Source organism: Erythranthe guttata, chromosome 10 (genome assembly GCF_056151865.1).
Source record: "Erythranthe guttata isolate IM_541 chromosome 10, IM_541, whole genome shotgun sequence".
Taxonomy (NCBI): domain Eukaryota; kingdom Viridiplantae; phylum Streptophyta; class Magnoliopsida; order Lamiales; family Phrymaceae; genus Erythranthe; species Erythranthe guttata.
In genome coordinates, this window is record NC_142542.1 from 3582234 (window position 1) to 3610071 (window position 27838).

General features: G+C 33.6%; 5 protein-coding genes across 7 annotated transcripts; 3 read left to right on the top strand and 2 right to left on the bottom strand.

Moving 5' to 3' along the window:
- Positions 1–912: 912 nt before the first annotated feature.
- MYR2 (Homeodomain-like superfamily protein) lies at positions 913–3124 on the bottom strand. Of its 3 annotated transcripts, none has more exons than XM_088824170.1 (7): positions 2982–3124; positions 2636–2879; positions 2473–2549; positions 2165–2222; positions 1991–2075; positions 1829–1898; positions 913–1716 (listed from the first exon to the last, which is right to left on the bottom strand). In XM_088824170.1, the coding sequence occupies exons 2-7, from the start codon at positions 2868–2870 to the stop codon at positions 988–990; spliced, it is 1254 nt and encodes a 417-aa protein (XP_088680296.1). In that variant the 5' UTR covers positions 2871–2879; positions 2982–3124; the 3' UTR covers positions 913–987. The 3 variants fall into 3 exon arrangements, with proteins under 3 accessions (XP_088680296.1, XP_088680295.1, XP_088680297.1); XM_088824169.1 differs by having other exon boundaries at positions 2636–2886; positions 2982–3115; XM_088824171.1 differs by having other exon boundaries at positions 2636–2875; positions 2982–3104.
- Positions 3125–6664: 3540 nt separating this feature from the next.
- On the top strand, positions 6665–10154 carry LOC105960093 (Thioredoxin family protein). The gene is made up of 12 exons (XM_088824942.1): positions 6665–7470; positions 7555–7619; positions 7908–7980; positions 8180–8198; positions 8278–8397; positions 8494–8563; positions 8775–8818; positions 8914–8955; positions 9095–9154; positions 9327–9394; positions 9717–9774; positions 9861–10154. Exons 1-12 carry the CDS (start codon positions 7211–7213, stop codon positions 9948–9950), a joined length of 969 nt encoding a protein of 322 aa, XP_088681068.1. The 5' UTR covers positions 6665–7210; the 3' UTR covers positions 9951–10154.
- Positions 10155–10296: 142 nt separating this feature from the next.
- On the top strand, positions 10297–12140 carry LOC148767304 (alpha carbonic anhydrase 1, chloroplastic-like). The gene is made up of 6 exons (XM_088824943.1): positions 10297–10563; positions 10682–10905; positions 11188–11294; positions 11409–11511; positions 11597–11782; positions 11892–12140. The coding sequence occupies exons 1-6, from the start codon at positions 10488–10490 to the stop codon at positions 12030–12032; spliced, it is 837 nt and encodes a 278-aa protein (XP_088681069.1). The 5' UTR covers positions 10297–10487; the 3' UTR covers positions 12033–12140.
- Positions 12141–12484: 344 nt separating this feature from the next.
- LOC105960094 (alpha carbonic anhydrase 1, chloroplastic) lies at positions 12485–15008 on the top strand. Its single transcript, XM_012984265.2, has 6 exons — positions 12485–12926; positions 13061–13290; positions 13917–14023; positions 14228–14330; positions 14473–14658; positions 14787–15008. Exons 1-6 carry the CDS (start codon positions 12845–12847, stop codon positions 14937–14939), a joined length of 861 nt encoding a protein of 286 aa, XP_012839719.2. The 5' UTR covers positions 12485–12844; the 3' UTR covers positions 14940–15008.
- Positions 15009–18746: 3738 nt separating this feature from the next.
- On the bottom strand, positions 18747–20078 carry LOC105960063 (uncharacterized). Its single transcript, XM_012984232.2, has one exon. The coding sequence runs from the start codon at positions 19928–19930 to the stop codon at positions 19040–19042; it is 891 nt and encodes a 296-aa protein (XP_012839686.2). The 5' UTR covers positions 19931–20078; the 3' UTR covers positions 18747–19039.
- Positions 20079–27838: the final 7760 nt, after the last annotated feature.

A 27838-nucleotide genomic window follows, 5' to 3' on the forward strand; every position in this document is an offset into this window, starting at 1 on the left:
CTGTGTGAAATAGTCACCATCCACTTTTGCCACCCGCACTCATCAACAAAAACACACACACACACACACACACACTTTCTTTAGTTAGTGGCTTCTAGACGGCCGGACTATTAGGCCAAGACTTTAATTTGGGCCACGCACGCCTATCTGACTTCACGCGCCTCCATTGGCCGCCCACCCACCGCCATGTAGAATTCTTCATATATACCCAATGGCCCACTGTGTGTGTGTGTGTCTGTGTGTTTGAGTTGGTCATAAATCATAATTCATGTTTACAAAGTAATTAATTTGATTTCCATACTCTTTGGATATATATTATGTAAAATATATAATATATTCTTTAATTCTTCGGTCTGATTCAAATTAAAATCATGATAGTTTCTGATGCACCACAATCTGATATTTACAAGACAATCGACACATCTTTTGATCATTAATTGTTTCAAAATCATGTGGGACCTCAAATGTGATAAAACGGGTACAAATTAGATAATATTCCACATAATCTAGAAGATTTCACTGAATTTGACACCAATGTAAAAAGATTCATAGTTGAGTTGAGAGATTGGTTGTAATTACCCAAACATGAAGAGTTTTTTCGTAATTTGACTTTACCTTAGAGAGTTGACCGGAATTTACCCAATTCAATTATGTAAGACCGTAAACTATCATATATAACAAAGCCCAAGAAAAATATATGGGCCAATTAGATGTCCTGATAAATCCCAGCTTGGCAATGCTGGGCAGCCCATAAATGAGTGATTTTTTCGGGTTTTGTTAGATGCGGTAAGATTTCACCGTACACGTTTATACTATATAGTATATATATATATATATATATATATATATATATATATATATATATATATATATATATATATATCCGGTGTATAACTAACTTGAACAAAATGGTTTGAAAAATTGTGTTCATTGCAGCTGTTATTATTTGAATGATTGCATTGCTCCAAATATTTAAAATCTCAGCTCTCAACTCCAGCTGAATCCATTTAAATCCAACTGATGATGCTTGTAGCTCGAAGCCGCATTGTTCTCACTCCCCGTGTTGAGATCAAGTTTTGTCGAAAACAAGGGCATTTTCGTCTTTTCACGCCTCTCCGTTTTCATCAACAGTTTCCCATCCGAACCATCATCTCCTTTATTAAACATGTCTTCTGTACCATAGTACTTCCCACTATCATTCCACTGATCACCACCACCACCACCCTCAAATCCAATGCTCATCGACAAATTATTCCCCGAATTTATAAACCCCCTGTCCACGTCATCACCGCTCTCCTTCGTTTCTTCGCGCCACCTGGCGCCGTCGTCCTTGCGATCTCTCTCCTCCGTGTTTGTCCGGAAACTGAGCGCGTGTTTATCATTTAAGCCCATGAGATTGTTGTACAGCACTACTTCTTGGTCCCGGAGTGAACCTTCGAAAGAAGATGTTAAACAGCTGTCTATCGAACAATCCGTCGGCTGATTCGCTTGCTTTTGCTGGCTCATGCACAAATCCGAGAGCTCTTTCATATCTGAAAACGCAGAACTAAAGCATTGTGTCGATACTTTCGACACCAAATCGGATAACTGAACTTTGGCAGCTTCTAAGCCGACTGTTCCTATGTTCTGCCCTCCGAGTGTTTCTTGCGCCTTCTCCAACACCGATTGCAAGTACTTCCCTTGCGCTTCTATTCGCAACTGCAAATGCCGTTGCACCTATAAATATATACGTATATCTAGTCGTCGCGTTAAAAAATTTCTACTCATGATTCTTGAAAATGGTACTTGAAAAAGATTTATATATAATCGTGATTAATTAATTAATTACCTCGAGCTGTTCGTGTAGCCTTCGTTGCACTTCGATTTGCATTTGTAATGCTTCGCCTATATGCATATTTCTAATATACAACACATGAAATACCATTGTTAGTTGTGACTTGTAAACAGGGGAGAAAATAACATAAGCCGATGATTTTTCGAGTATTCTTACTTATTAGTTGTAGTAAGAGGTGGTGCCGTGTTTTGATTGGTGATGTGGACACCGTTTGGCTCGCCGGGTACTCTATCTACCGTAGCTGCAATTATTTCTCTACTCCGTCAGCAATATATACATACGGTCTCTGTAATAGGTAAGATAATCTATTATTAAACAATGTTTTATTACCAGATTTGTTGCTCACAGTATTAGCTTGTCCGTTGAGGCTCTTACTGAGCCGGTATTTCTGCAGGAACGAAAAACGAGAAAAAAAACCCGAGAATTAGTTACGTAATATAAACAAAACGATAGTATATTATAAGAATACAGTTAAACCTCTATAAATTATTACATTCGGGACTGACAAAATTCTATTAATTTAGCGAAATATTAAATTATCGAGCTAATAATTTAGTACCTTTTTACCGACTCGGGACTGTAAGAAATAATTATTTAAAGGAGCTTATTAATTTATCGAGGTTCTACTGTAATATTACCTGAAGGTGACTCTTCAAGTGGTATAAGGTCAGTCCTTGAATTCCCATAAGTTTCAATACTGATTTCGGAGTCGCTTCTGCAATAAAGCGAAATTATATACGATCGTTTAGTTTCGTGAAAATTTTTGTTTTAATTTTTTTTTTTTTTTTTTTTGATGCTTACTATCGGCTCCGCCTAATTGATTGACGGCTTCTATGAAGCGTTGATGAAGATCAGGAGTCCATTTGAGTCTAGGCTTAGCATCGGTCGATAGTACAAGTCCCGATTGATCTCCATTGTTGTTGCTACTCGTTGGACCTTGAAGAAACAAGTGCCTTTCGGATGGAATCGACATTCTTGTTGAAGCTTGAATGTTCTTTCCTTGGTGGTGGTGGTGGTGATGATGATGGTGATACATTCTGGCTGTCTTAAATCTAATAAATAATTAGACAGATTTTTCGATAATCGTTGTCCACATTGAGAAACGAACTATATGATCGAATATAAAGAGATAAAGAGATCAATATACCTGGGAGGAAATCGGCTAAGTTCCGTTGCCTATTTTTCTTAGCTTGACCAATTTTTACGAATGAAAGTTGTGTTTTGGGATGTCTTATAAGCAATTCTAGAGAGAGAGAGAGAGAGAGAGAGAGAGAGAGAGAGAGGGGGTGGGGGTGGGGGGTGGAAAGGTGGGAATAGAATACAAGTAAGGCATAGAATCTTGAACAGGGGCTAACAGAACATGAGATTCAATCCCATCAATTTAATTACTAGCTATGGAAATTAAAGAGATCTTGTCCTTCCGTTTTTCGCGCATCGGTGGGGTCCGCTCTCGGCTCTCGTAATTAACTTCACTTTCGATTGTCAGACAGCGATTTTCTTTGGAAATAAAATCGACACCTTAGGATGGGGTACTACAAGAATAGATCCACCTTCATCAGTTTTTCTTTCTTTTCGGTGCACTGATATTTGTCGTCTACTAAAAGTTATAAGAACCCTATTCCTGGAATTGAATTTGCGGAATTCCTTGAATGTGGATTGGAGGAATCCACTATCGATGATGTTTCCGGAAAATGTCGTTTTTTTGTTTCACCGTGAAAAGTCTCTCGACTTAATGCACGTCTAATTAGCACTAGATACATATTCAGAAGAAGCTAAGGAAGAAGAAAAAATAATGTTTTGAGCTGTTCATTTTATGTCGTATATATTCGTCTTGAAATAAGGTTAATAATATGTGCATGAATATATCGAAATTATTAGCTAGAAACTAAAAAAATTAATAGAATTGCCATTGTAAATGAATACTAGATTACATTAATCTTTCTCATTACAAATATAATTTAATTCTGATATGTTTTTGGATATTTTATGCAGTTTGGAGGAATCTGGAGAACACCTTTGCATAAAAGTTAAGAAAGCAGAAAATTCCTCAAAATAGTGCTGTCATTTGGATATAGGAACTAACTGATATATGTGTGTATATATATATATATATATATATATATATATATATATATATATATATATATATATATATATATATATATATATATATATATGCATGCAGTGTGAATTTAATTTTTTTTAGTAACTTCAATTGATACTACTGGATCGAGTAACATGCATTAGATACAGTGGCGTATCCAGTGTAGTCCTAGGGTGTGCAACTGCACACCCTTGATTTTGAAAAAAAAATATTCCCTATATATTTATATAATAGAACTGTAAATGAATAATTTGCTAATACAATGCTGTAGCTGAAATGGTAGAGTACTCCCTTCAAATTCAATGAGGTGCAAAGTTCGAGACTTTGATGAGACCCTTCTCCTCTGTGTTGTTTGTTTTCTTTTTATTTTCAATACATATAATATTTCAATTGTTTTCAAAATTTTCCCCTCTATTTTGTTGTTCTTTTTTATTTCTAATACATATAATATTTCAATTGTTTTCAAAATTTGAATATTTCAAAAAATCAAAATTTCCTAATAAAACATATATTTTGCAATTTGCAACTTTAAGTTATTTACCATTCCTTTAATATTTTATATAATCTAAATTATTCCAAAATTCTTAATTTTATATATATATGCTTGTTTTTATTTATTTCTAATACATATAATATTTCGATTGTTTTCAAAAATTTTGAATATGTGGGTATTTTTGAATATTTCAAAAAAACAAAATCTCCTAATATATAATATTTCAATTGTTTTCAAAATTTTTGAATATGTGGGTATTTTTGAATATTTCAAAAAATCAAAATCTCCTAATAAAACATATATTTTGCTATTTGCAACTTTAATTTATTTACCATTCCTTTAATATTTTATATAATCTAAATTATTCCAAAATTCTTAATTATATACATACTAGCATTTTTTCCCCGTGCGATGCACGGGATATTATTTCAAAAGTGAAAGAAATAATTAGTAAAATTTAATAATCTAGTATTATTCATATTTTATATAACATTGGTTTTTTTAAATCTTACATATGAAGATTTATAATCCAAATATATAGATTAAGATTTAAAAAATCGTATTTCTATCTTTATCTCTTACGATTTGAGATATATTGATGAAAAATCGGAGATTGGTAATTGTTAAAAATTATAGTTAGAAATTAGTAGAAAAAAAATATTAAAAATATATAATTACAGAAATACCATTAGGGTTTTTTAGGGTTGCCCAGCGTTTCTTTCTTTTATATATAAGATAATTACAGAAATATCATTAGGGTTTTTTAGGGTTGCCCAGCGTTTCTTTCTTTTATACATAAGAAGATATGCATTATTACAATTATTTTCTAAATTTACAACTATGTGGGTATTTTTTTTTTTTTTTAAATTCAAAATCTGCTAATGAAATTCACATTTTGTCACTTGCAACTTTAATATGCTTACCACTCCTTAAATATTTTCACCAATTTTATGTCTAAATATTTCCTAAATTAGCCCAAAATTTGTAAAATAATCCCTTCAAATTTGAAAATATTACATATTTTTATTATTTAATGTGTATAGTATTAAAAAAAAAACGGGGGCGCTGCCCCCGAACCCCCGTAAACTTTTACCTTTATTACTATATTTAATTTCGAACACCCTTGACAAAAATCCTGGATTCGCCACTGATTAGATACGCAGAAAAACGAAGTTAATCTACGTTCTAAGACGACAGATATAATCTAAGCTTACTTAAAAGGTAGAAAAGTACTAAACATGTAATAATAAAACATGTAAGAAGTATTTATGTATGTGTGACATGCATGCATGCATGCTTAATATATATATTTTCTTTTTTCTATTTTTGAAGAAGAGATAACAGCATGAGCATGGGGGCCGGGCTGCAGGTTATTCTTTATTGTACTTAAAAACTTTCCTTTTTATTTTGATTGCATATAGTTAGTTTCAATCATCAAAATTGTGGGGGCAATTTCAATCATTAGCTACAACAACTTAACTTATGTAGCTTCCTGATTGGCCCGGGGGGCGGTTGACCACACGCGATCCTATTGGCCGATGAAAGCTAGAAATGACCACGGATTGGAATTGTATTCCTTGTGAAGAAAATGAAGGGGGAATCTAATTTTCTAAAGCGATCAGATTCTGAGGAATATTGGAATTTAATATGAGAATCGTAACTCAAAGTAAAAGGCGAAGAATAGTTTTTTTCGATTATTCTTTGCTGCTCAATGCCACAAAAAATGGGTTCCCAATGCTTTTCCTTTTAAATGCTTTATTCTGATGGTTTAGTAGAGTTTCAGATGCTCTTAGTTAATAATCAGGCATTTAATTAATTAATCTAATCATTTGTCATTTGTCTTAAGTACAGTCATTATTCTCAGCTTGCTAATTGCTTCTTCTTTTCAGTATTTATTATTTCCTTTTTTTCCTTTCTTTGGCAATGTTAGAATCTAATTAGTCAATGTTGCATGTTTGATGTAAATATATTATGTGTAGGAGGATTTATTCATTTTCAGGTGCAATGCATTCAAATATGATTAGTTGCCAGTGGCATATTAGTACATACATACAAAAAGATTGAGCGGTGCAACTTTTCTACGTATATAGAGAACCGAATACGATAGCTGATCAATCATCTTGCAATCCTAGCTTTTGATCAGAATGACAAAGTACGACACCCCCCCCCCCCCCCCCCCCCGCGAGCGTCAAGCTCCTTTTCTTCGGTGATAATTCCGGCAATTTTTACTCTCGGATGATTGCTTTGTAATTTATTTTATTGTTGTCCAAAAAAAGAAGTAGTAAAAAATTTAGAATCAACCTCTAAAAACTAAATTGAGATACAATAGTTTGATTACAAATTTATTCTTCTTTTACATTTGAAAATTTACCATGGAAGTAAAACTCGTAGCGCCTGCAAGAGATGCCTTCGTGGTTGGAGGAATTGATCCAAATTCGAATTTATTTGCTAACGGTCGTTATTATTTCTATAGGGACTTCGATTTAATTATTTTACAGAAAACTTTTGAATTAATTTATGCCTAATTTCGAGAAATATCTAATTTTTTTTTTTTGATGAATGAGAAATATCTAATTTGTTATGGAAAAAAGAGCATAATATTTTCCAAAGATAATGACTTGTTTGGTTCAATTATAATTCAAAATAAATAGATATTAACCATATTACCTACCTGTGTTATCCCAGTCCACATGACTTTGTTTGGTTTCAATTACAACTCCACTTAAATTTCACAAACCTCGGCCGCCCAGCACCACCGCGTATTCCTCGCCGGAAAATCATGGCCGGAATGTTGAACATCACCAACGTTCCAATTTTCAGGCCACTACCACCAACCCGCAGAGCAACGAACCACAGAGTGTTTATGGTGAAGTCGTCGGCAAATACTTCAGAAACCCCTTTGAGTTCGATTTCGGCGCCGCCCAATTTCAAAGCTCCGAAGCCCAAACCCTTTTCGATCCGACCCGATAAGATTATCGACATTTTAGGGGCTTCTCTCGCCTTGCTCTTTCGCCTCACCACAAGTGTACTTGTCTCAGGGTACTTGATTTTTTCCCCAATTTTTAAAATTCAATTGTGTAATTTAGGGTTTCGTCGATGTGATTGCGATTATGTTGACGGCAGGTACTCTGTGACTGTTGTGCCAGAAAATGAGATTCCGTCCGACCAGTATGCTCTAGGATTCGCCGGTAATTACCGAATACCCTTGTCTTTTATAGGCTATATTTTTGAACAAATTGAGTTTTTTCGTAGCTATTATGAGCTAGGGCTCTTGGTAATTACGAAATCTTCTATCACGAAAGAGTGAAGAAAAGCAATAATGTATACATACATCATAGAACTATATACGAGTGAACATTTGCGCGTATCGCATCAATCGAATAAATAGAGAGTTGTTGTAGCTAACCGAATTCTTCTTGTTCACTTGGCTGAGTTATTGAATAAATGCATCTAAGAAGATCCATTTCCGTATTCAGGTTATAAGTTGAAAGAGACTTCAAAAGTAGGCCCTCGCCCCGAGAAGCCGATCGAGATATACGAGTTTGAAGGGTACTGTGAATCAAGTTTCTTACTCTTTTAAATAGTATGTAATCTTACCCCAAAAAGAAAAAAACATGACTACAATTTTAGAACAATTAAATTCGGGGTTTTCTATTATATTCATATGTAACTGCTTGAATCAAAGCTAAGTGCATATGTTGCTCTTTCTCTATGTGGGTTTCGGTGGAACACGCGGGAATTTCTTCAGCTGCCCATTTTGTCGGAAGGTATATTCAATATCAGTAATTGCGCCATATGGTTTTATGAACTTTCGGGGCAGTGACTGATATTTCGTTTTTGTTACAGGTTCGGGAAATTGTTGCAGTATTGGATCTTGACGTGCTGTATTATCCCTGTCCAAGAAACGGCCCGAATTTCCGGGCCAAGGTTTCTCAAATGGGTGGAAAACAACAGTATCCTTACATGGTTAGACACTCGTGTTGTTCGAATAAATCATCCTCTGTTTTTACTCATCATGCAATTTCTGTGAGGTTAAAGCTTCTTGTTTTGCTTCTTCTTTAGGTGGATCCAAACACGGGAGTCGCGATGTACGAATCAGATGACATAATTAGGTATCTGGTCGGGAAATATGGTATGTTACTTCAATCTGGTTTTAGATGCCACCTTAATTTTTGTCGTTTTATTTTTCATCGTAATGAGAATATCTTGCAAATACATGATGTCATGTATAGAAGTTTGAGATTCAAGTTTGGTTATTTTGGTATTTTTATCGTCGTCTCATTGTACTTTTAGCTTTGTGAGTTTTAACGATTCTGAATCGACGGTGCTGATTATTTCCTCAGGTGATGGCAAAGTCCCGCTTTCGCTGTCTCTCGGTCTATTAACTGTAAGCAATCCAATTTCGCAATCAGTTTGATCGTATTAAGGATTAGCATGTGTTGATGTAATAACTTTTTTCTACCCGTGTTTTTGTTCTTATAGACTTTGACAGAGGGGTTTGCTATGATTGGTCGAATGGGGAAGGTGCAGTTTCGCTCGTCCGTGCATGCACTTACATGTTCTCACATCCATTGCAAATTTAATCTCATTTCATTGATTCAATAAGATTTCTTCCCACATACTTTTATCGAAAGCTGCCACCTAAGCCTCTTGCGATATGCAGGGTTCTTTGTACACTCCATCAAAGCTGCCGCCTAAGCCTCTTGATATATGGGCATACGAGGTTAGATTGTTGGAGACATCAAAAAGTTCGATATTTTCTAGTTTCATATTATATAACTCTTTTGAAATACTACATTTATTTAACAAATAAAAGAAATTATTTTTATGCTTTATGAATGTTCGGAGAACCGAATTGTTGATTGTACTTTACAACTCATTTGTTTTCATTTCAGGCTTCACCATTTTGCAAAGTCGTACGCGAAGTACTTGTGGAGTTAGAGCTACCTCACATACTTCACAGGTACAACTCCACTTTCGGTGCTGGTATTATTAATTCACGAGCATAGGGATCTATAGTTTGAACATCTATATCTGTGTCACTATTCATTCTCCGAAAGACATAATTACAAATATACCTCAAAATACACCTAAATATTTTTATTTATTTTTTGCTATGGAGTCCAGTTAGAATGAATGTCGTTTTTTTTTTAAATTTCATAACTATGACGTTATCGGTTATTTTTATTCATAATCGTCGTAATGGGGTTTGTAGTAATCCAATCATTTGCACAACAATATCTCTTTTCCTTGCAATTATTAGTTTGACAAAGGTTATGTTGCAGTTGCGCTCGTGGCAGCCCAAAACGGCAAGAAATTTATCAGAGAGTTGGGCATTTTCAGGTGATTTGGTGGTAGCTTTACGTTTAATTACACATATTAGAGGATTTAATTTTGGGGGGTTAATAGTTGGAATTTATTTTAAACAGGTTCCTTATTTGGAAGATCCAAACACAGGAGTCCAAATGTTCGAGAGTGCGGAAATTATCGACTATCTGAGGGCAACGTACGCTCTCTAAAAGTTTTATTGTAAAAACTATTTCAAACATTTCTCGTGGTCTTGTACATGCTAGCTCGATTGAAATACGCTGGTACATATCACTGTAGATTTATATACGAATCACATACTTATACATGTGAATATGTGTATTATTGGATATATACATACACATATGTATGTACCTATATTTCTTGGTATAATTACTCAGTATCTTAAGTTACAACCTCAATAAATGTAGACATAGGTTACGAACTGTGAATTAATTAATTATATGTAATAAAGGGCAATGTCGGGTCAGGAAATTCACCGGGTCAAAAACATCTTGTTTTTCAATTTACGGAAAAAAAAAATCTCGAATTTCATATTTACAGATAGAGAAAAACTTGCATCGTTGAGATTGTATGCTGCTCGAAAGCACGCATCCGATTTGCTGTCGATATATAAATATTGCACGGGACCTTACGAAAACCAGACATTATTTCATCCAAATTAACCAAGAAAACAATTAATTTACGTTACGGAATTTATCGATTGATATTCAAATATTCTTCCCTCCATGGTTGCTCCACGAATGGCGATGTTCGTCCTTGCAACCGTACTCCTCTTTTCCAATACATACGGTTTTTCTACAGGTCGTACGCACATCTCTCTCTCATTTCATTTTATTTATATATATACAGTATTTAAGTGATTATAAGTAAATTAATATTTTTAATTATTATTATTATTTTATTTTTTATTTTTTTGCAGATGAAGGTGAAAAATCTATAGATTTTTCATACTCTGGAGACACAGGGCCTGAGAAATGGAGCAGCCTTAGCACAAAATACTTGTTGTGCAAAAACGGGAAATTGCAGTCACCGATTAATATATTGAAAGGCAAAGTCGTGCTTAATAATAGAATGAAGCCCTTGATCAAGTCATCGTACGATTCTTCCAATGTTACTTTGATCAACGACAAATTCACTGTTGCGGTAATTACTCTAATCTCTTGTTACTATATATTGATCGGAACCCCATACAGAATCTGTTACTTATAACCATATAATGAATTGTGTGCTAGATTATGATCATATTACATATTTCATCTCGTATTTCACAACAACAATGATGTTTAAGCTTGCATGTATCTAAAAGTACGAGATTTAAACATCAATTTTTAAAGCAGGAAGATCGGAAAATGCGTATGTAAATTCTATTATATATCGTACATACAATTAAGTTGTTGAATAATATGTCGATCGATGTTGATGCAGTTGCACTACCCTAAATATTCGGGCGGGATCATTGTAGATGGCAAGATGTATAATTTGAAGCAAATGCACTGGCATGCCCCTTCTGAACACAGGATCAATGGACGACAGTACGTACTCTCTCTCTCTCTCTCTCTCTCTCTCTCTCTCTCTCTCTCTCTCTCTCTCTCTCTCTCTCTCTCTCTCTCTTGTTCAAAAAGGAAAAAGTAATATTGTGACTTCAGATATGCAGCAGAGCTTCATCAGGTGCACGTTTCGGAAGATGGCAATGTTTCAGTAGTAGCACTTCTTTTCAAATATGGGAACCCCAATCCCCTTCTTGCTAAGGTACGTACTTGAACAGAGAGAGAGAGAGAGAGAGAGAGAGAGAGAGAGGGGTTACATATATCTGAATTTTGAAGTGCTCACACAGATACAGAACGAATTGAATGAACTCGCAAACAAGGCGAAAAGACGCGACGAATCACCAATATTTCTCCGGCCTTTTCAGTCCACAAAAGCAAGAAAAAGACCAAAGAAATATTACAGATACGTGGGATCTTTCACCTCTCCTCCTTGCACCGACTCCGAGAATGTCATTTGGCATGTACTTACCAAGGTCGGTCAATTTATTAATTAATTACGACATTACATCGTATTTCATTGCCTTATAACTTTTCCCCACGTATAAAATTACGACATAGTCATGCCCGTATAAATATACGCAGGTGAGATCAATTTCCAGAGAACAAGTAGAGGCACTAAGGGCTCCACTGGAATCGAAATTCACGAACAACTCAAGGCCTTCACAGCCAATGAATGGACGACACGTGGATCTCTACGAGTATAATAAAAAATGTGAAGCATGATATATAATAAGAATAGAAAATCACCAAGGCCAAATTTTAATTGCTTTTTTTTTTTTAAAAGATAATTATTTCATATAGACACGTACTTCATTTTGTCCCTTTTCATAATTACCATTTATTATGGATGATACTAATCATTCTCATAAAGTTTACATGCAAATTAGTTTGAAGTATTAAATATTAATAGAGTGATTACTTTAACAAAACTTCAAAAAAAAAAAAATCTTTGTACTATATCACCTACTCCATTATATAACATATCATTCCATCAAGTACGACAATTCCGACATAATTTCAACATATCTGCATATAAATGAAGAACATATATACATACATACCAAAAAGAAAACAACAAAATTAGGTTTATGTACTGTCGGTAGATCATGAGATAAGCGCGTGCGTCTTCATTTCAAGATATTCTACACACAGATGCATTATGTTCATAATTCATTGACAAAAATATCTGTGATGTGAAATACAAGATAACTTTAACGAAATGAAACGAAAACAACTACCATACGAAATGAAGGAAAAAAGCAAAGCTGGATAAATGAGTTGACTCGTTATCAATACCAAAACGACACGCCGAAAAAGTTAAAAGCGTGCTCCAGAAGTTCCAAGAAAGTAGTGGATGGTGGGCTGTAAGCAGGGACCCCCATCGACATAATTAACAACCAACTTGTAACTTGTTGTTTGGCCTACATATATATATAAATTATTACAAGATAATATATATCGATCTATATATATTGGTGGTCGTCGTGTTGGAGAAGAAGAAGAAGAAGAAGAAGAAGAAGATATAGTTCATATAAATGGCTTCTACTTTGGCTAATTTATTCACTGTCGTCACAGCTACTCTGCTGATTGCGGGCTCGTACGCTTTTACCACACTAAGTACGTACGCTTTTTCTTGATTCTCGTTCTTTAACATAATTGAATGTTAATCGTGGAAAATATATATGTATAGTGGAAAATAACTGTTTTTAACTAACTTTTATTTGCTGTGGTGTGTGTGTGTGTGTGTATAGAGGTTGCTGATGATAAACCTCTGCAGTTCACATACTCGGGGGCAACCGGGCCGGACAAATGGGCCGGGCTGAACCCGAACTTCTCGCTGTGTGCAAGTGGGAAATCGCAGTCGCCGGTCGACATTGTTACGGAGAAAGCTGTAACGAACAACGAGTTGAAGCCACTCGTAAGAGATTATCGTCCGACTGTCGATAATGTTACTTTGGTCGACTACAAATTCACTGTTGGGGTAATTAATTCTCTCTCTTTCGTTCTTTCTTTCTTATTTCCAGCTTGCCACCAGAGGTGTTAATTAGTAATTACAATGAATTACAATGAAGTTTCGGAATTTTGATTTTGAAATACAAAAAATTTCCAATTTTTATGCCTTTTATTTCTTTGGAATGAGATTGGCTCACAAAAGTTCGAACTTGAACTCAAATTTGAATTTTTCGAGCTCTAGCTTTCTGACGAGTCGAGCCCGAGCTCATTCGTAGTTGTTCATGAGCTAGCAGTTTTTTTTTCATTTTAATTTTTTGAATTAATATAAAATTAAATAATAAATTCATATAAATAATTAAAAAATAAATACAATTCATTTTTTTTTTCGAATTTTTTTATGATAATAATAATCAAATTCTAATAATATTAATACAAAAAACAAAATAAGAAAATATACAAAATGGACTGGGGCTGAGGGTCGAGCCAAAAATCAAATACTCGAAGAGCTCCAACTCATCAAAATAGATTTGAGCGGGCCAAAACAGCCGATCTCGGCTTTTTTACACCCCTATAAGTTCCCCCTTTTTAATTAGATTTTAATATTTGAGTTCCGATTTTTTTTTTTTTTTTTTTTTTTTTTAATGATATATGCAGATAGAGTACCCTGAGCATACAGGATCAATAATTGTAGATAACAAGCAGTATTCCTTCAAGCAAATGCACTGGCATTCTCCTTCCGAACACCGAATTAATGGACACCGGTATCACTCTCTCTCTCTCTCTCTCTCTCTCTCTCTCTCTCTCTCTCTCTCTCTCTCTCTCTCTCTCTCTCTCTCTCTCTCTCTCTCTCTCTCTCTCCTCTCTCTCTCCAATAGATATGTGATTTGGTTTACTACAAAGTTTCAAAACGTGTCATGATACAATATAAATTTTTGTGTTAATTTTATTAATTCAAATATATATAGATTTGCAGCGGAGATGCACATGGTACACGTTGCAGACGACGGCAAAGTTGCCGTAGTGGGGACACTTTTCAAAAACGGGCGCCCCGATCCGATTCTTCAAAAGGTCAAAATCCTTTAAAATACCAGATAGATAGATGCACATGATCAATAGAACTATTAATAAGTCTTGATTTTTAAAAGTTGGAAAAGTCTTTAGTTAATGAAATATATTTTTTTTCTATTGCTAACTAATTAATTAATTGCAGATACACAAGGAATTGAACGAACTTGCGTACAATGTGAAGAGCAACGAGGAGGCAGCAAGTCGAATAGTATTCGGGCCCTTTCACACGACGGAGTTAACGAAAACTCCAAACAAATACTACAAATACATTGGCTCTTTCAGTGCTCCTCCTTGCACTGAAAATGTTATCTACCTAATCCTTGCTAATGTAAGAAATTAATAATTTACCTTCTTCATTTTTAGTTTTTTGAAATTTATTAATTATGATCTTGTGTGGGAAATATAATTAATAATACACTATATATGTATATTAATAGTGTTTTGATTAATTAATAGGTGAGATCAATATCAAGTGAACAAGTACAGTCTCTCAAGGCTCCTCTGGATATGAGATGCAAGTACAATGCCAGGCCATGTCAACCTATGAATGAAAGACACGTGGAGGTGTACCAGGATAATTCCATTGCTCATACCAGGATTAATTATTAATTCCATTTGTAAACAATACATATATCATATATGCGATGCAGATGAGAATGAAATTTGCCTAGAATTAAATTAATTGTTGTTGATTGAGTACGTGCGTGTGTGTTATGTTTATTTTCTTGAAAATTGCTCTCCGAAATTAGGCATATGGTCAGATTTTAACTGATAATTAATTAACTAATTAAGTATGTTATGTTTTCATGCAAGATTAATTTATACTTTTAAAAGTCATTTTTTTTCCTTAAATTAAGACGAACACATTACTTCCATTATTACAATGTGGGGATCGGAGAGACAAAAAAACATTAGTAGGATCCGAGCGAAAGTTGGAATGAATTTTCAAATTTTATCGATTCTAATTCAAAATATTAATTTTATAATAATTTCTTTTTCCCATTTCAATTTAGCGTCTTTGAGCCTAAAGCGTGGACGAAACGGTAGTCTTTCTTACTTTTCCGTTAGTAGCGTCGATCGCGAGCGATAGCGGATTGCTACCGCGCTTAACCATCGGGAGATTTGTAAACAACCGCCGCACTTCCCATTCGTCTTGACTTTAGGAGTATAGCTCTCCGATTCATAGAGAATTTGACTTCTCCAAAATTTTGATTTCGATTATTTTCAAGAAAAACTACGTCGGAATTAGATGTATACATACATAAATAAATAAATAAATCCGATCCAATATTAATCTATGAAGTATTGCAGACAATTTGATTTTTTTTTTCCAAAATAAATATATTAATAATATGAAAAATGTTGGAATTAATGCACTTTCTAGAAGTGTATTCACATGCATGTACAATGTATGATAGGATAATGAATAGGCAAATACATGAATACTTAGATACATGTATATCTAGGATTCATGATGAATATATTTATTATGATGCATGTGCTACTTATGCCTCGATTAGTATAAATAGGTGTAAGATTGTATTTGTAATTTAATATGTATTAGCAAGAGTAAAATATGGAGAAGGAGATACGTGCTCCTCGATTATTTCCTTGTTAATCGTGTTCACATACTTCCGCAAAACATATCCAACAAAAAATTGTTGTAGTATTTTGTAATATTATGTATAGCAATTTTCTTTCAATTGTAAAATATGAACATTATTGGTAAAGTTAAGAATATGCTTACAAGGTGATTTTTGAACTAGCAAGAGTAATATACAAGTTTGATGTACACGTTAGACGAGGCATAGATTGGGGTTGACCAAGGACCACAATCGAATAATAATCGTCACGCCCGAATCTTTTCTAAGTATATCTCCTTCTCCATATTCAATTTTGGAGGCCACAATAATTCAACACACCGGTCCAATTAATTACCTAACTTTGCTAATTAAACACACTACCCAACCACCATCTATTAACTAAACCTCAATAATGTTCCCCAAAAGATGGTCTATCGCAGTGTCAGTTGACCAAGGTTCGAAATTCCTTGGCTTGTCATACATGATTAGCCTAGTGTGATTTACGTTTCTTGTATAATTTGTAAGCTATTATACGAAAGTGTATGTTTATCTAGTACATTTATATGGTTCCTTCAATAATTATTGAGTTCATGTTAATCAGGATTCTTCTTAAAATGAATAAAGAAAATTCAAAATTCCCATTTTCAAATCGTACACCATTTAACGCAAATAACAACACACGATTTGAAAACTGGATTCTGGGTCGATTTACTTTTAGATTTAATATATATGCATTAATGTGAATTTGTGCTTCGAAAATGTGAAGTAACATTTCCTCCAACCATTCTTAATTAATTGTTGTTTTTCAGTTTTGCATAAATATTAGGGTAAATAGCACTTAACCCCCTTGTGGTTTGAACATTTTGCACATGACCCCCTTGTGGTATGAAATTAGGCACTTAACCCCCTTGTGGTTTTGAAGTTTTGCACATGACCCCCTTATGGTATGAAATTAGGCACATAACCCCCTTGTGGTTTTAACATTTTGCACATGACCCCCTTATGTTATGAAATTAGCACATAACCCCTTGAATAGAAAAGGGGAAAAGACTAAACTACCCCTATCAATTGTTTTAATTTAAAAATAATTATTCTATAAAATGAAAAGCTTAATGTGTTTGGAGAAATTATAATATATTATTCTATAGTACAAAAAATAATAATATATTATATTTCTCATTTTTTTTTTAATTTTACCGGACATATTTTTTTTTAATTTAATTTTTATTTCAACTTTGGAGAAATACTTTTTTTTAGATTTTTCCAAAAGAATAAAAAAAAATAAAGACTTTGTTTTAAAAAAAAATTAAAGTTTGAAAACAACTATAATATAATATATTATATAGAAAAGAGTAATATAATAATCATAATTAATGATAATATCAAAGATTTTCAAATTGATTTCTAAAATTGAATAAACTTTAGGGGTAATTTAGTCTTTTCCAGTTTTCTATTTAAGGGGGTTATGTGCTAATTTTCTACCATAAGGGGGTCATGTGCAAAATGTCAAAACCACAAGGGGGTTATGTGCCTAATTTAATACCATAAGGGGGTCATGTGCAAAATGTCAAAACCATAAGGGGGTTATGTGCTTAATTTCGTACCAGAAGGGGGTCATGTGCAAAATGTTCAAACCACAAGGGGGTTAAGTGCTATTTACCCTAAATATTAAAAATATCAACAAACACGTCTTATTTTAGGGAGAAAAAAACACCTTTTAAAAACTAATAAACCTTGATCGTTTAGTAATGTAATAACAAAGAGTTAATACTTAAAGTTAAATCGATAAGATTAAAAACAGAAGAGAAAAAATGCATTACTTTAAATCTAAAGTAATTGATAATAATATAGAGCATATAGATTCGAATTTTAATACTCCGTCCGAAATTCATCTACAAATTACCAATCAAATCTAACTTGAAAATTACAGCAATTGAAGAAAAAAAATATCAACTCTCTTTGGTTAATATTGGAGATATTAATATTAAATGGTACATTTCACTAACAACTTAAGCTTTTGGTTGAGATGGTCATTCAACATGGTATCAGAGCCAGGCCAAATGAGAGGTCCTGAGTTCGAATCCCACCGCCACCCAATTCAGATGGTCATTCAACAGTTAACAAATGAATATTTTATTGCAAAGAAGTTGAAACAATGCATGTGCGACAAATCGAGCTGTACTTTGTTGACGGCACAAGCAACCTGCGCTGATTTTCTTGCTCTTATTCCATATATCCTAATTTTATATAAAACAAAATCTTGATTTATTACACCTATTTGAAATAATATTGTTAATAATTGTCCTAAGAAGCACCGAAGCTCTAATAATATCTTTCGTTCATAAATGATAACATTTTAGATGGACCCAACAAAGCGTAATAATCGGGTGGAGATGTCGAGTCTTATAGGTTATTGAAATGCTACACCCAATAAAATACATCGATTAATATTTTATTATTAATATAATGACCCCAAACACAGAAATACACGTGCTTGTGATTATGTGCATATCCATTTAGAATATTATTATTAAATTCAATATCAATTGAGATAGACATCAAAAGGTTAGAGCAACTCCAACCAAAAAATATCAAAATAAACATACATTTATTTGATATTTAATGTTTTATCTTGATATATGTATAAATTTATTTGCTCCAATCAATATGTATTAAATGGTTGTTAACTAAAAATAATTAAGGCTAGTATATATTTAATTGCCCTAAGTGTTATTTTCTAATTGGTTATTTAGGTCTATTAGAATGGAGTAAGAAAATTCGAACTTCGATCAATTTATACATATTACTTCGCTCCAACCACTATAGACCATCGGGGACACAATTAATATTTTTTATTATAGAAGAAAGTCCAAGCATAAAATACAATCCAAAACAAGTATATTTACATTAAGGTAAATCGATAATATGTACCGCCATGTCAAAAATATATAGAACACAAATCAAACATTTGCAAAAAAAAAAAAAGAAAAAAAAAAAGTTAACTGTAAAAGAAAACCTGTCGGTTCGTTAACAGTTATTCAACGCGTGCCACGTCATCCAACACCTCCTTTTTCAACCACAACGGAATATTACTTTTTCTTCAGCCGCCATCCCGCCTTTCAAGTTCTACCCACGCCGCCGTTCCAAGTCACCGGAAACCGCCTGACTAAAATCATCGGAGGTCCAGGACCCCGAACGCCGCCCAGAAACGAACCGCTTCATCCCTCCCAAACCGGGAGGCTCAGCCGCCGGTTCATCACTAACCGGGAATATCTCTCGTACTTTCACACTCACGCTCTTCCTCAGCGGTTCAACAACCACCGCCTCCTCCATCACCACCTCCATCACTTTCCTACTCCCGGACCGGGAATTTTTCCGGTGAATTTTCTTCGACCGGAACATGCTCATCACCTTCGAACAAAACCCGGTTTTCTTCTTCTCACCACCGCCGCCAGATTCCTCGACCGGTTTCTCGCTCCTTTTCACCGAGTTCGACCTCCGCCGGCATCTCTTGGATCTGACTCGTCCCATGCAGGACACCTTCGGAGAACCCGGTTCCGCCACCGGAGTAGCCGACTTTCCGACCGAATCGGTCCGTTTCGGCGGGAAAAGCCGGATATTTGGCGGTTTGCAGGTTCTCCGTTTGGAATCGTTAAAAGTGTTCTTTTGGGTCTTTGGCAATCCGATGATGGATGCCTTGGACTTCAAGTTAACGGAGAACCGCTGAGAATTCGAATTGGAACTAGGGTTTGTGTTCGTCGAGTTTGAGTTGCCCTTGGTCGACTCTTTCCGCTCGTAATTGAACGCGTTCCGATCGAACCAATCGTATTCGGAGTCCTTCGATAGCCAGAAAGATTCCGGCGGGAAGTCGGTCGGCACTTCGGTGGCATCTTCATCTTCGCCGCCGACGATGACTTTATTTTCCGGTGGGTCGTCGTCGGCGAGGGTTTCGCAGGCTACTTTCCGGTCGTTGCCTACTCCGGCGCAGACTAGCGTTTCGAGATCGACTTGAGTCATTTGAGGAGATGGAATTGCTTTTAGAGAGAGAAAGAAGAGAGATAGAGAGAGAGGGGGCGATTGTGTGGGAATGGAAGAAATTTTATAAGGTATATAAGTCTGCAGCAGAAGCCGGGATAGGGGCAAAATCCAAAATAGTATCTTCTAAAAGATATGAAATAAAAATTGCAATTTTCTTCTTTAATTGTTTTTTTAAATGTTTTTAATTAATATTGGTGTAGAGAGTTTCAACTGGTTGACTGTTGATTTCATAATACATCATCTTTTTTCTAGAAAAAAGGGGACAAGGTTTCTTAATTTCGTCAAAAGAATACAAAAAGGCCAATTAAGATCATTGTACACTAACTATTCCATGCAAACTTTTAATTAATATATATTCTAAGCAATCTAAAGACTAAACTGTCTTTGTTAATCGGTTCATTGTTTCATTTTATTTTATTTTATTTCATATAAACTTTATATATAAGTAAGAAATGCTAGAGTATCCTAGAAAGTTCTAATAACATATTTATAATTTTTTTAAATTTATTAGTATTGTTTTCATTATTTTATTTTTCTTTCATAGCAAATCAGATTCACAAATCGAATTATTAAATCCTAATCCATTCCGGTAGTTTTTTTTTTCCGTAAATTTTGCAATTTCTCTGTAAACAATTTATTTTGTGGTTAATATTCGTTTGAAATGTTAATTATTTATAACGAATAAACAAATAAATGGGAAAATGTATCAACACTTATAGAAGTCATCAGGTGATTTGATGAGTTTATATATGCTTTTTGTTTAGCATATGTTTTTTATTGGAATTTGTATGATCATATAATTTGTACGAATATTAAAGCGATTTTGCTACTTTAAATTTCACAACTAATTATTCTAGTTTGTGCAAAAAAAATTAATACAATTAAATTACGATGTATTATAGGAATAAAAGCATGTTTTTAAATTTAAACAACAACTTATTAATTGTGTACATATAACATGAATATACAGGGCAAACTCAGGACATTTTGGACATTTTATAGCTAATTAATTTTTATATAATTCAAACCAACCCATTGAAACTAATCCACTCTTTAAATCCTCATACATCATCAACACACTATAATACTCATAACTAATCCATAATTATTGGTGAATCATATTGGTAATATATATTGAATCACACCATACCATTGATTATATATAAGTGGCTGTCCAAACTCTTCCAACCTACAACCAATATATATATATATATATATATATATATATATATATATATATATATATATATATATATATATATATATATATATATATATATATATAGCAGCTAGTAACCTTTTTAATTAATTATAAGAACCTCCAAAGGAATAATAATTAGTTATCAATCTTAATCTATTATATATTGCCCCCACCAATTAATTACAAGGATAGAAGTAGGAGCCGTCTGATGTAGATATAGTTTGATTATGATAAGAATAGCTGTCTCTATATTTCAAGATCGAGTTGAGTCATTTGAGGAGAGATAAACACATAAAGAAATTTTGAGAGAGAGAGAAAAGGCGATGGTGTCGGAATGGAAGAATTTTGCAAGGCATATATGGGGAAAATACTAAATAAATATTAGATTATGGTAAAATTTATTTTCCACTCCTGTATTATGTGAAATGTATTATATTTATTTACCCTGTGATGTATATGAAACATCAAATATTCCCTTGTTGTTAGTTTTTTACCTGATTCCGTTAGTCAAATCCTTTGACTTGTTGTTTTAAAGAGTTATTGGCTTTTTTTTTTCTTTTATGAAAATACCCCGAAAAATTTCTATACTTAGTTTTGACCGTACCATTTTTCATCAATTTTTTTCACTCTTTTCGGATGTTCTTTTTTTTTTTCACTTTTTCAGTCATTTTAACTCTTTACAAACCTTTTCTATTTCGTTCTACGTAAAAAAACGAAAAAAAAAACAAGAAAACTGAAAATCTCTGAAATATGAAGAAGCCCTAAATTTGAAATGAAACATTAATTAATTTGAAACAATTAAAAATTAAAAACAAAGTTTTTCATATTTATCGCGAAACTCCCAAAAAGGGAAAACTAGAAACCCAAAAAATCACACACTAAAATCGACAAAAAAAACCCATATTTTGAACGAACATAAAATCGTCAACAATAAAAAAATACACCTCATTTCTACTTAAAATCGTATCAATAACCTTTTAAGTTCAGTGGAGTAAAAGAGTCATTACACACTCAAATTTAATATTGTTAAAGGTTTTACCATTAATCGTCAAAAATAGGGAGTGTTTGATTTTTTCTATATATCAGGGGGTAAATGATATATATATTTCGCATATTACAAGATGGAAAATAAACGTTACCCTAAATATTATCTTCTGAAAGATTAATGAAACTAAAATTGATTTTTTTATTTTTTCATTTTATTTTTGCCTAGAATTTCAACTGATTGACTGTTGATTTCGTAGTACATCATTTTTTTTCCCTAGAAGGAGACAAGAAGAGGGTTTTTATTTTTATATTATTTACACTATAATTACTCAATGTAAAGTTATAATCTATTGAAAGTGTAAAGTTTAAACTTTAAACTCCCTTTATGTGCTATTTTAACTTGACATTTTACTTGAATTATATTATGAATCTAAAAATTAATTTTTACATGTATAATTATCATTAATTGATACACAGAATGTGTATTATTATATATATATATATATATATATATATATATAGAGAGAGAGAGAGAGAGAGAGAGAGAGAGAGAGAGAGAGAGAGAGTTTTTTCGACAAATGAAGCTTGTTAAAGATCTTCATTTCTCTTCGAGTTAATTACCGAACCAAATCAAAACATTATGTATGTATTGTTTATAACTTGCAACATCCATTTGTGTTTTTATGTAGATATTATGAGTAACTAATTTTATTATTTAGGATTTTATCAACCATATGTAGATTTGATAAAACATTATCCAATGAAAGAGGGTGAAGCATTACTTGCAAATTGAGTTCTTGAATAATTAAAACATGTTTGGTAAACGGTTTTCTAAGAATTCAAAAGTTTGCTTCTTTAACGTAAAAAAGAAAATGGGTTCTTCATGAGAGAGACTTAGAAGATCTCGGGAGGATGTTAATTGCCGACTAAAGGTGTTCAACGTTGAAGAAAATTCAACCGTGCGGAACACACTGAAAATTAAAGATCACAATTTTGAGTATTATACAAATTTGACCTAATTGCAACGAAACAAATATAATACACAAGTTCCTTCATGATTATGAGCTCATGTTTATGCCAATTACTTACATTTAAGCAACATAAGTAAAACGAATCATAATTCAATGTCAACGTAGTGAACTTTATCATAGTGAATTTTCTTATGCTTCTGTCAAAATTGGATAAAGTTCATAAACATGACCATGGTCTAATTCGAACCGTGAACCGGTTCGTTGAATACATGTCAATTAACTATCGACGGTGAATCTTGAATCGTGAATTGTATCGTGAATGGGACGGGTAAAGATGACCGGTTACAGTTCATACTATCTCATTGAACCACAAACCTTTAGATTGTGAGTTGAAACACATGTTCAAGTATAAAATGATGTTTTACTTAGATGACAAGGCCTAACCCGCGACGAAGCGGTAGGACATCAGGTGGGTTATCATTGAAAGGGAGAATGCGCTCTTGGTTTTGAAACAAATGCTGTTGAATGAACAAATTTTGATAACCCTAAAAAAGCTTTAAACAAGGGAAGGAGACGAAAACTTTAGAATGTATGAGACATTCACCGATGCAGTATGTCGTCTTGGCCTAAGTCGTCGTGATTGCGACATTATGCTTTGAACTAGGGAAGAAGTTGTGCAACTCGCTGCAGTGCCGCCCTATAACGCTTTAGGTAATTGAGACCTTTCTTATAAATGTTATCATTGTGGTTCGTGTATAATTTGGTTGCTTAATAAAACTTGAATGACTTTGGATATTTCTAAAAAAAAAAAACAAACAAACAGAAATATAACTGGAAAAAACATTAATTTAAAAATAAATTGTATTCTTGCTCCTATGCCTAGACGATTATAGTTCGGTTTATTGTTATTTAGAAGTTCATCTAAATTACCTCTACCCGTGTTCAATTTTGCAATTGATTCTTGGGTTTGAGTAAGTTTAGCTTCCAAACTATTTTTCACTTGATCACTTGATATGACTCTCTCTTCAAGAGTAGAAATTCTTACCTTTAGAGTCTTGTTTTCCTCTATAAGCACAAGCTTCTCATTTTCTAAGAAGTCATTTATCTTAATAACGTCAAGCCATTTTTGGTACATTTTTTCGTATACCTCCTTTACTTCTTCCAAAGTTGGTTCTTCCTCATCACTGTTGCTGTCTGGATCATCTGCAGAAGAAGAATCTGTGTTTAGATTTTTGTCATTATCAGAACACACAATTTCATACATGGATTCTGCTTCACAGATTGTTGCAACAGTTGATTCTGAGCTGTTCAGAGGAACTTTGCTGCTGAATGCTACAAAGTTAGTGACCTGATCGTTGTTTCATTGATCATCATCAGAGTCTTTTTCATCGCTCCAAACAGTAGTAAGTGACATTCTTTTCTTTTTCTTCAGGGTGTTTGCACATTCTGATTGAATGTGACCAAAGCCTTCGCATTCTCGGGATTGTATTCTTCTCGGTTTTGACTCCTCTGAGTTATCTTGATTTGAGTTTCTCCTAGGATTTTGAAAGTTCACGGGTTTCTCTGTGTTGGGAGGGTTCCCCTTTTTACCGATCTTTTTGAGAAATTTCCCAAAGTTTTTTGACAGTAGTGCCAAGGATTCTTCAACCGTCTGCTCATCTTCTTGAGTTGAAGAATTTTGGAGAGTTGCATATGAAGTTTCTGCTTGAAAGGCTATCTTCCTTTCTCTAGGCTTTTCACGATGATTTTCACAAAGATTGAGTTCTTGTGCTAGAAGTTTCCCCATGAGTTCATCTAATTTGACCGTGTCAACATCTCTGACTTCTTCAATAGCAGCAATTCGGTAAGCAAATCTTTCAGGTAATGAACGCATTGTTTTTCTCACTAATTTGCTTTCTGAGTAAGGTTCACCGAGTGCGTATGATTCGTTGGAGGTATCGCATAGTTTAGCATGGAAGTCAGTGATCGTCTCATTTTCCTCTATCCTTAAATTTTCAAATTTGGTGGCCAGCATCTGTAACTTGGATGTCCTTACAGTTGACGTTCATTCGTATGTAACTTGGAGAATTTCCAAAGCTCTTTTTGCAGATTCACATGATGCTATTAGTTTAAACTGATTATCATCCACACCACTAAAGATTGCGTTTAGGGACCTTGAGTTATAGTTTGCGTGTAGTATCTCTCCATCACTCCAATCTGCTTCTGGTTTGAATACTTCCACTTTGTCTTCTCCTTTGATCATGGGAGGTGTCCAAGCAGTTATGATGGCACGCCATGCTCTCTCATCTATGGATTTGATAAACATCTTCATTTTTTATATCCAGTATGAGTAGTTTGAGCCGATTAGGAGAGGTGGACGAGTAGTTAAAGCTCATTCTCGTTGAGTGTTCATATTTGCACAAAATAAGAGTAATTAGTTCCCAAAATCTCACTAGATGTATTTAGTGACAGGCTCTTGATGCCAATTTTTAGAATTATTTCGTGCAAATTAATTATATATTTGTGTCGGATGAATCCCGATTCAGTTTTAGATACTGTTTTACTGTTTTACATAGAGTTGCAACAGTTAATGAAACAGTAATAAAAAGACACAAATTTTAAAGTGGTTCGGATACAATTGTACTCTACATCCACGGGGACCTGCAAATGAAATTTACTAATTTTTAGTTTTACGAATACAATAATAGGACTTAATCGAAATACAAAGACTCCTTCTTTGTCGACGCCCTTCTTGTATACTGCGCTGAATTATCAATCTTCACTTTGCAGCACGTCCCTTGTTCCGCACGGTTGAAATTCCTTCAACGCTGAGTCCCTCAGTCGGCGGATCAACCTCCTCCCGAGATCTTCTAAGTTCTCCTCCCGAAGAACCGATCTTCTTTTTACGTGAAAGAAGCAAATCTTTGAATATATTTCTCTTCTCGAATAAGATCAAATATCAGGAGCAGCAACGTAAAGAGCATAAAATTATTTTTCTCTCACGCAAAAGAGACAGCCTTATAACACGTTGGTGCTCCTATATTTATACTTCCTTTGTTGAATAAAAGAGCCCTACAAAAGATTAGAGCCCATTAGGTTAGTTTCAATCTTACGTAAGGAAAAAAAATTGCGTAATAAGGAAAGTCTTTGTCAAGGAAATTCCTTGTTAACACTTGACTTATATAATTAAATAAATTAATGACAAAATAAGAGTTTAAAGCATTAAGGAAACTTCCCTAACTTTAGATACACGTTTTTCACACACGTGCTGAAAAAACAAAATCAGAATCCTCTCGGATTCTAACAGTTATGATTTGTGTAATCTTAGCAGTTAGATTAGACTTTAGCTATCTGTTATGATCATGTGGTTGAGATAAAAGAGACGTTGGACTCTCTCAAACTATAAATAATTTATACTCTTCTTCTTTCTCAATTAATTCAGATTTTAGTTTCTCTCTCCTCTCCTCTCTCTCTCATATGTTCTTCTGAGATTCAATATGAAAGAAAAGGTCACAACATGTTTTTCAGGGGCACCGTCCCCAACTCTTGAAAATTTAAACTCACCATATATATAATAAAATCCCGAATTCACTACTTTTAGAAAAATCATTGTTGTTCATTATTTTTTCTTACGTTATTTTTTAATGTACATTCGGTCCTCCTCCCCAATAAAATCCTAGTTTAGCCATTGAATACTTTTAATCATAAACGAATTGTTGATATTGCCTTGTTCTCGGTCATGAAGAAATGTTGGATAACAATTATTCAAATATATAAGTACTAATGGAGTATATGAATTTTTTTAAACTGGAAGGACCAATTGTGAAATCGTTGCAAACTTGAGGAATGAAAACTGAAAATTTCCCAATATAAATTCTTAGATTCGACACTATAGATTCTTATATTTCCCAATATAAACCTTCCAAATCCTATCAACTTCTCATTGTAATACACAATACATCCTCAATATTTTACACAAATTATTAAATATTTATACAATAAGATAACATTTCAATTAATTAAATAACATGTTAAAAAAAGTCGTAATTGACCATGTATGGAGAGTTAACTGCATAACTATATCTAGCTCCCTTCCATCTCAATGTTATTGACATAGGATATCTAACTATTAGATTATACTAATTAAACCACATTAAAATAATCAAAATGTTTCCACAAAAAAACAACAGAAGAAGTGACTAGTAAATAAGTCAAATAATAAAAATATAGAAAAAAAATAAAAAGGTTTAATTTTGGTATTGACCAAAAAATTGTATATTTTCTATTCAAAATGAAAATATACAACTGTATGGTTTTCCTATTTTTAGTTTTGTACCGACTTCACTTGGATTCAAATCGAACGACCTCGTTTTAATACAATTTTGTTATTTTCCTTTTAACCCACTTACATTTTGTCTCGGCCCACTTCGCGATAAACAAAACACTAATGGGGACCTTTTCACAAATAAGAAAACATATGAGGGGCCCTCGTGTAATTTTACATTGTTCGAAATTCAGGAGAATTACACTATTCATCCCTCATCTTTCTCCCAATTTCACTTTGGTTACCCTATTTCCAAAGTAGATAAATGTCACCTCCAAAGTTTAATTTTAAACACATTTGGTCTGTTCAGATATAACTTTGGAAATAACGGAAATAGGGAAACCAAATGGTTAAATATCTGAACGGACACGTGTCCGTTCAGATATAACGGAAAACACTATTTTGGGACCGAAAAATAAAATTTA

What these genes read in the sequence shown, in the direction of transcription:
- LOC105960063 (XM_012984232.2), bottom strand. Translation starts at nt 19,930, where the DNA reads ATGACTCAAGTCGATCTCGAAACGCTAGTCTGCGCCGGAGTAGGCAAC.
- LOC105960093 (XM_088824942.1), top strand. Translation starts at nt 7,211, where the DNA reads ATGGCCGGAATGTTGAACATCACCAACGTTCCAATTTTCAGGCCACTA. An exon ending in AACAACAGTATCCTTACATG is followed by an intron (nt 8,398 to 8,493) that starts GTTAGACACTCG and finishes CTTCTTCTTTAG; the next exon opens with GTGGATCCAAACACGGGAGT. An exon ending in GTATCTGGTCGGGAAATATG is followed by an intron (nt 8,564 to 8,774) that starts GTATGTTACTTC and finishes TTATTTCCTCAG; the next exon opens with GTGATGGCAAAGTCCCGCTT.
- MYR2 (XM_088824170.1), bottom strand. Translation starts at nt 2,870, where the DNA reads ATGTATCACCATCATCATCACCACCACCACCACCAAGGAAAGAACATT. An exon ending in TCAATTAGGCGGAGCCGATA is followed by an intron (nt 2,550 to 2,635) that starts GTAAGCATCAAA and finishes GCTTTATTGCAG; the next exon opens with AAGCGACTCCGAAATCAGTA. An exon ending in ACTTGAAGAGTCACCTTCAG is followed by an intron (nt 2,223 to 2,472) that starts GTAATATTACAG and finishes TCGTTCCTGCAG; the next exon opens with AAATACCGGCTCAGTAAGAG.
- LOC105960094 (XM_012984265.2), top strand. Translation starts at nt 12,845, where the DNA reads ATGGCTTCTACTTTGGCTAATTTATTCACTGTCGTCACAGCTACTCTG. An exon ending in GTACGCTTTTACCACACTAA is followed by an intron (nt 12,927 to 13,060) that starts GTACGTACGCTT and finishes GTGTGTGTATAG; the next exon opens with AGGTTGCTGATGATAAACCT. An exon ending in CACCGAATTAATGGACACCG is followed by an intron (nt 14,024 to 14,227) that starts GTATCACTCTCT and finishes AAATATATATAG; the next exon opens with ATTTGCAGCGGAGATGCACA.
- LOC148767304 (XM_088824943.1), top strand. Translation starts at nt 10,488, where the DNA reads ATGGTTGCTCCACGAATGGCGATGTTCGTCCTTGCAACCGTACTCCTC. An exon ending in CCAATCCCCTTCTTGCTAAG is followed by an intron (nt 11,512 to 11,596) that starts GTACGTACTTGA and finishes GTGCTCACACAG; the next exon opens with ATACAGAACGAATTGAATGA. An exon ending in TTTGGCATGTACTTACCAAG is followed by an intron (nt 11,783 to 11,891) that starts GTCGGTCAATTT and finishes AAATATACGCAG; the next exon opens with GTGAGATCAATTTCCAGAGA.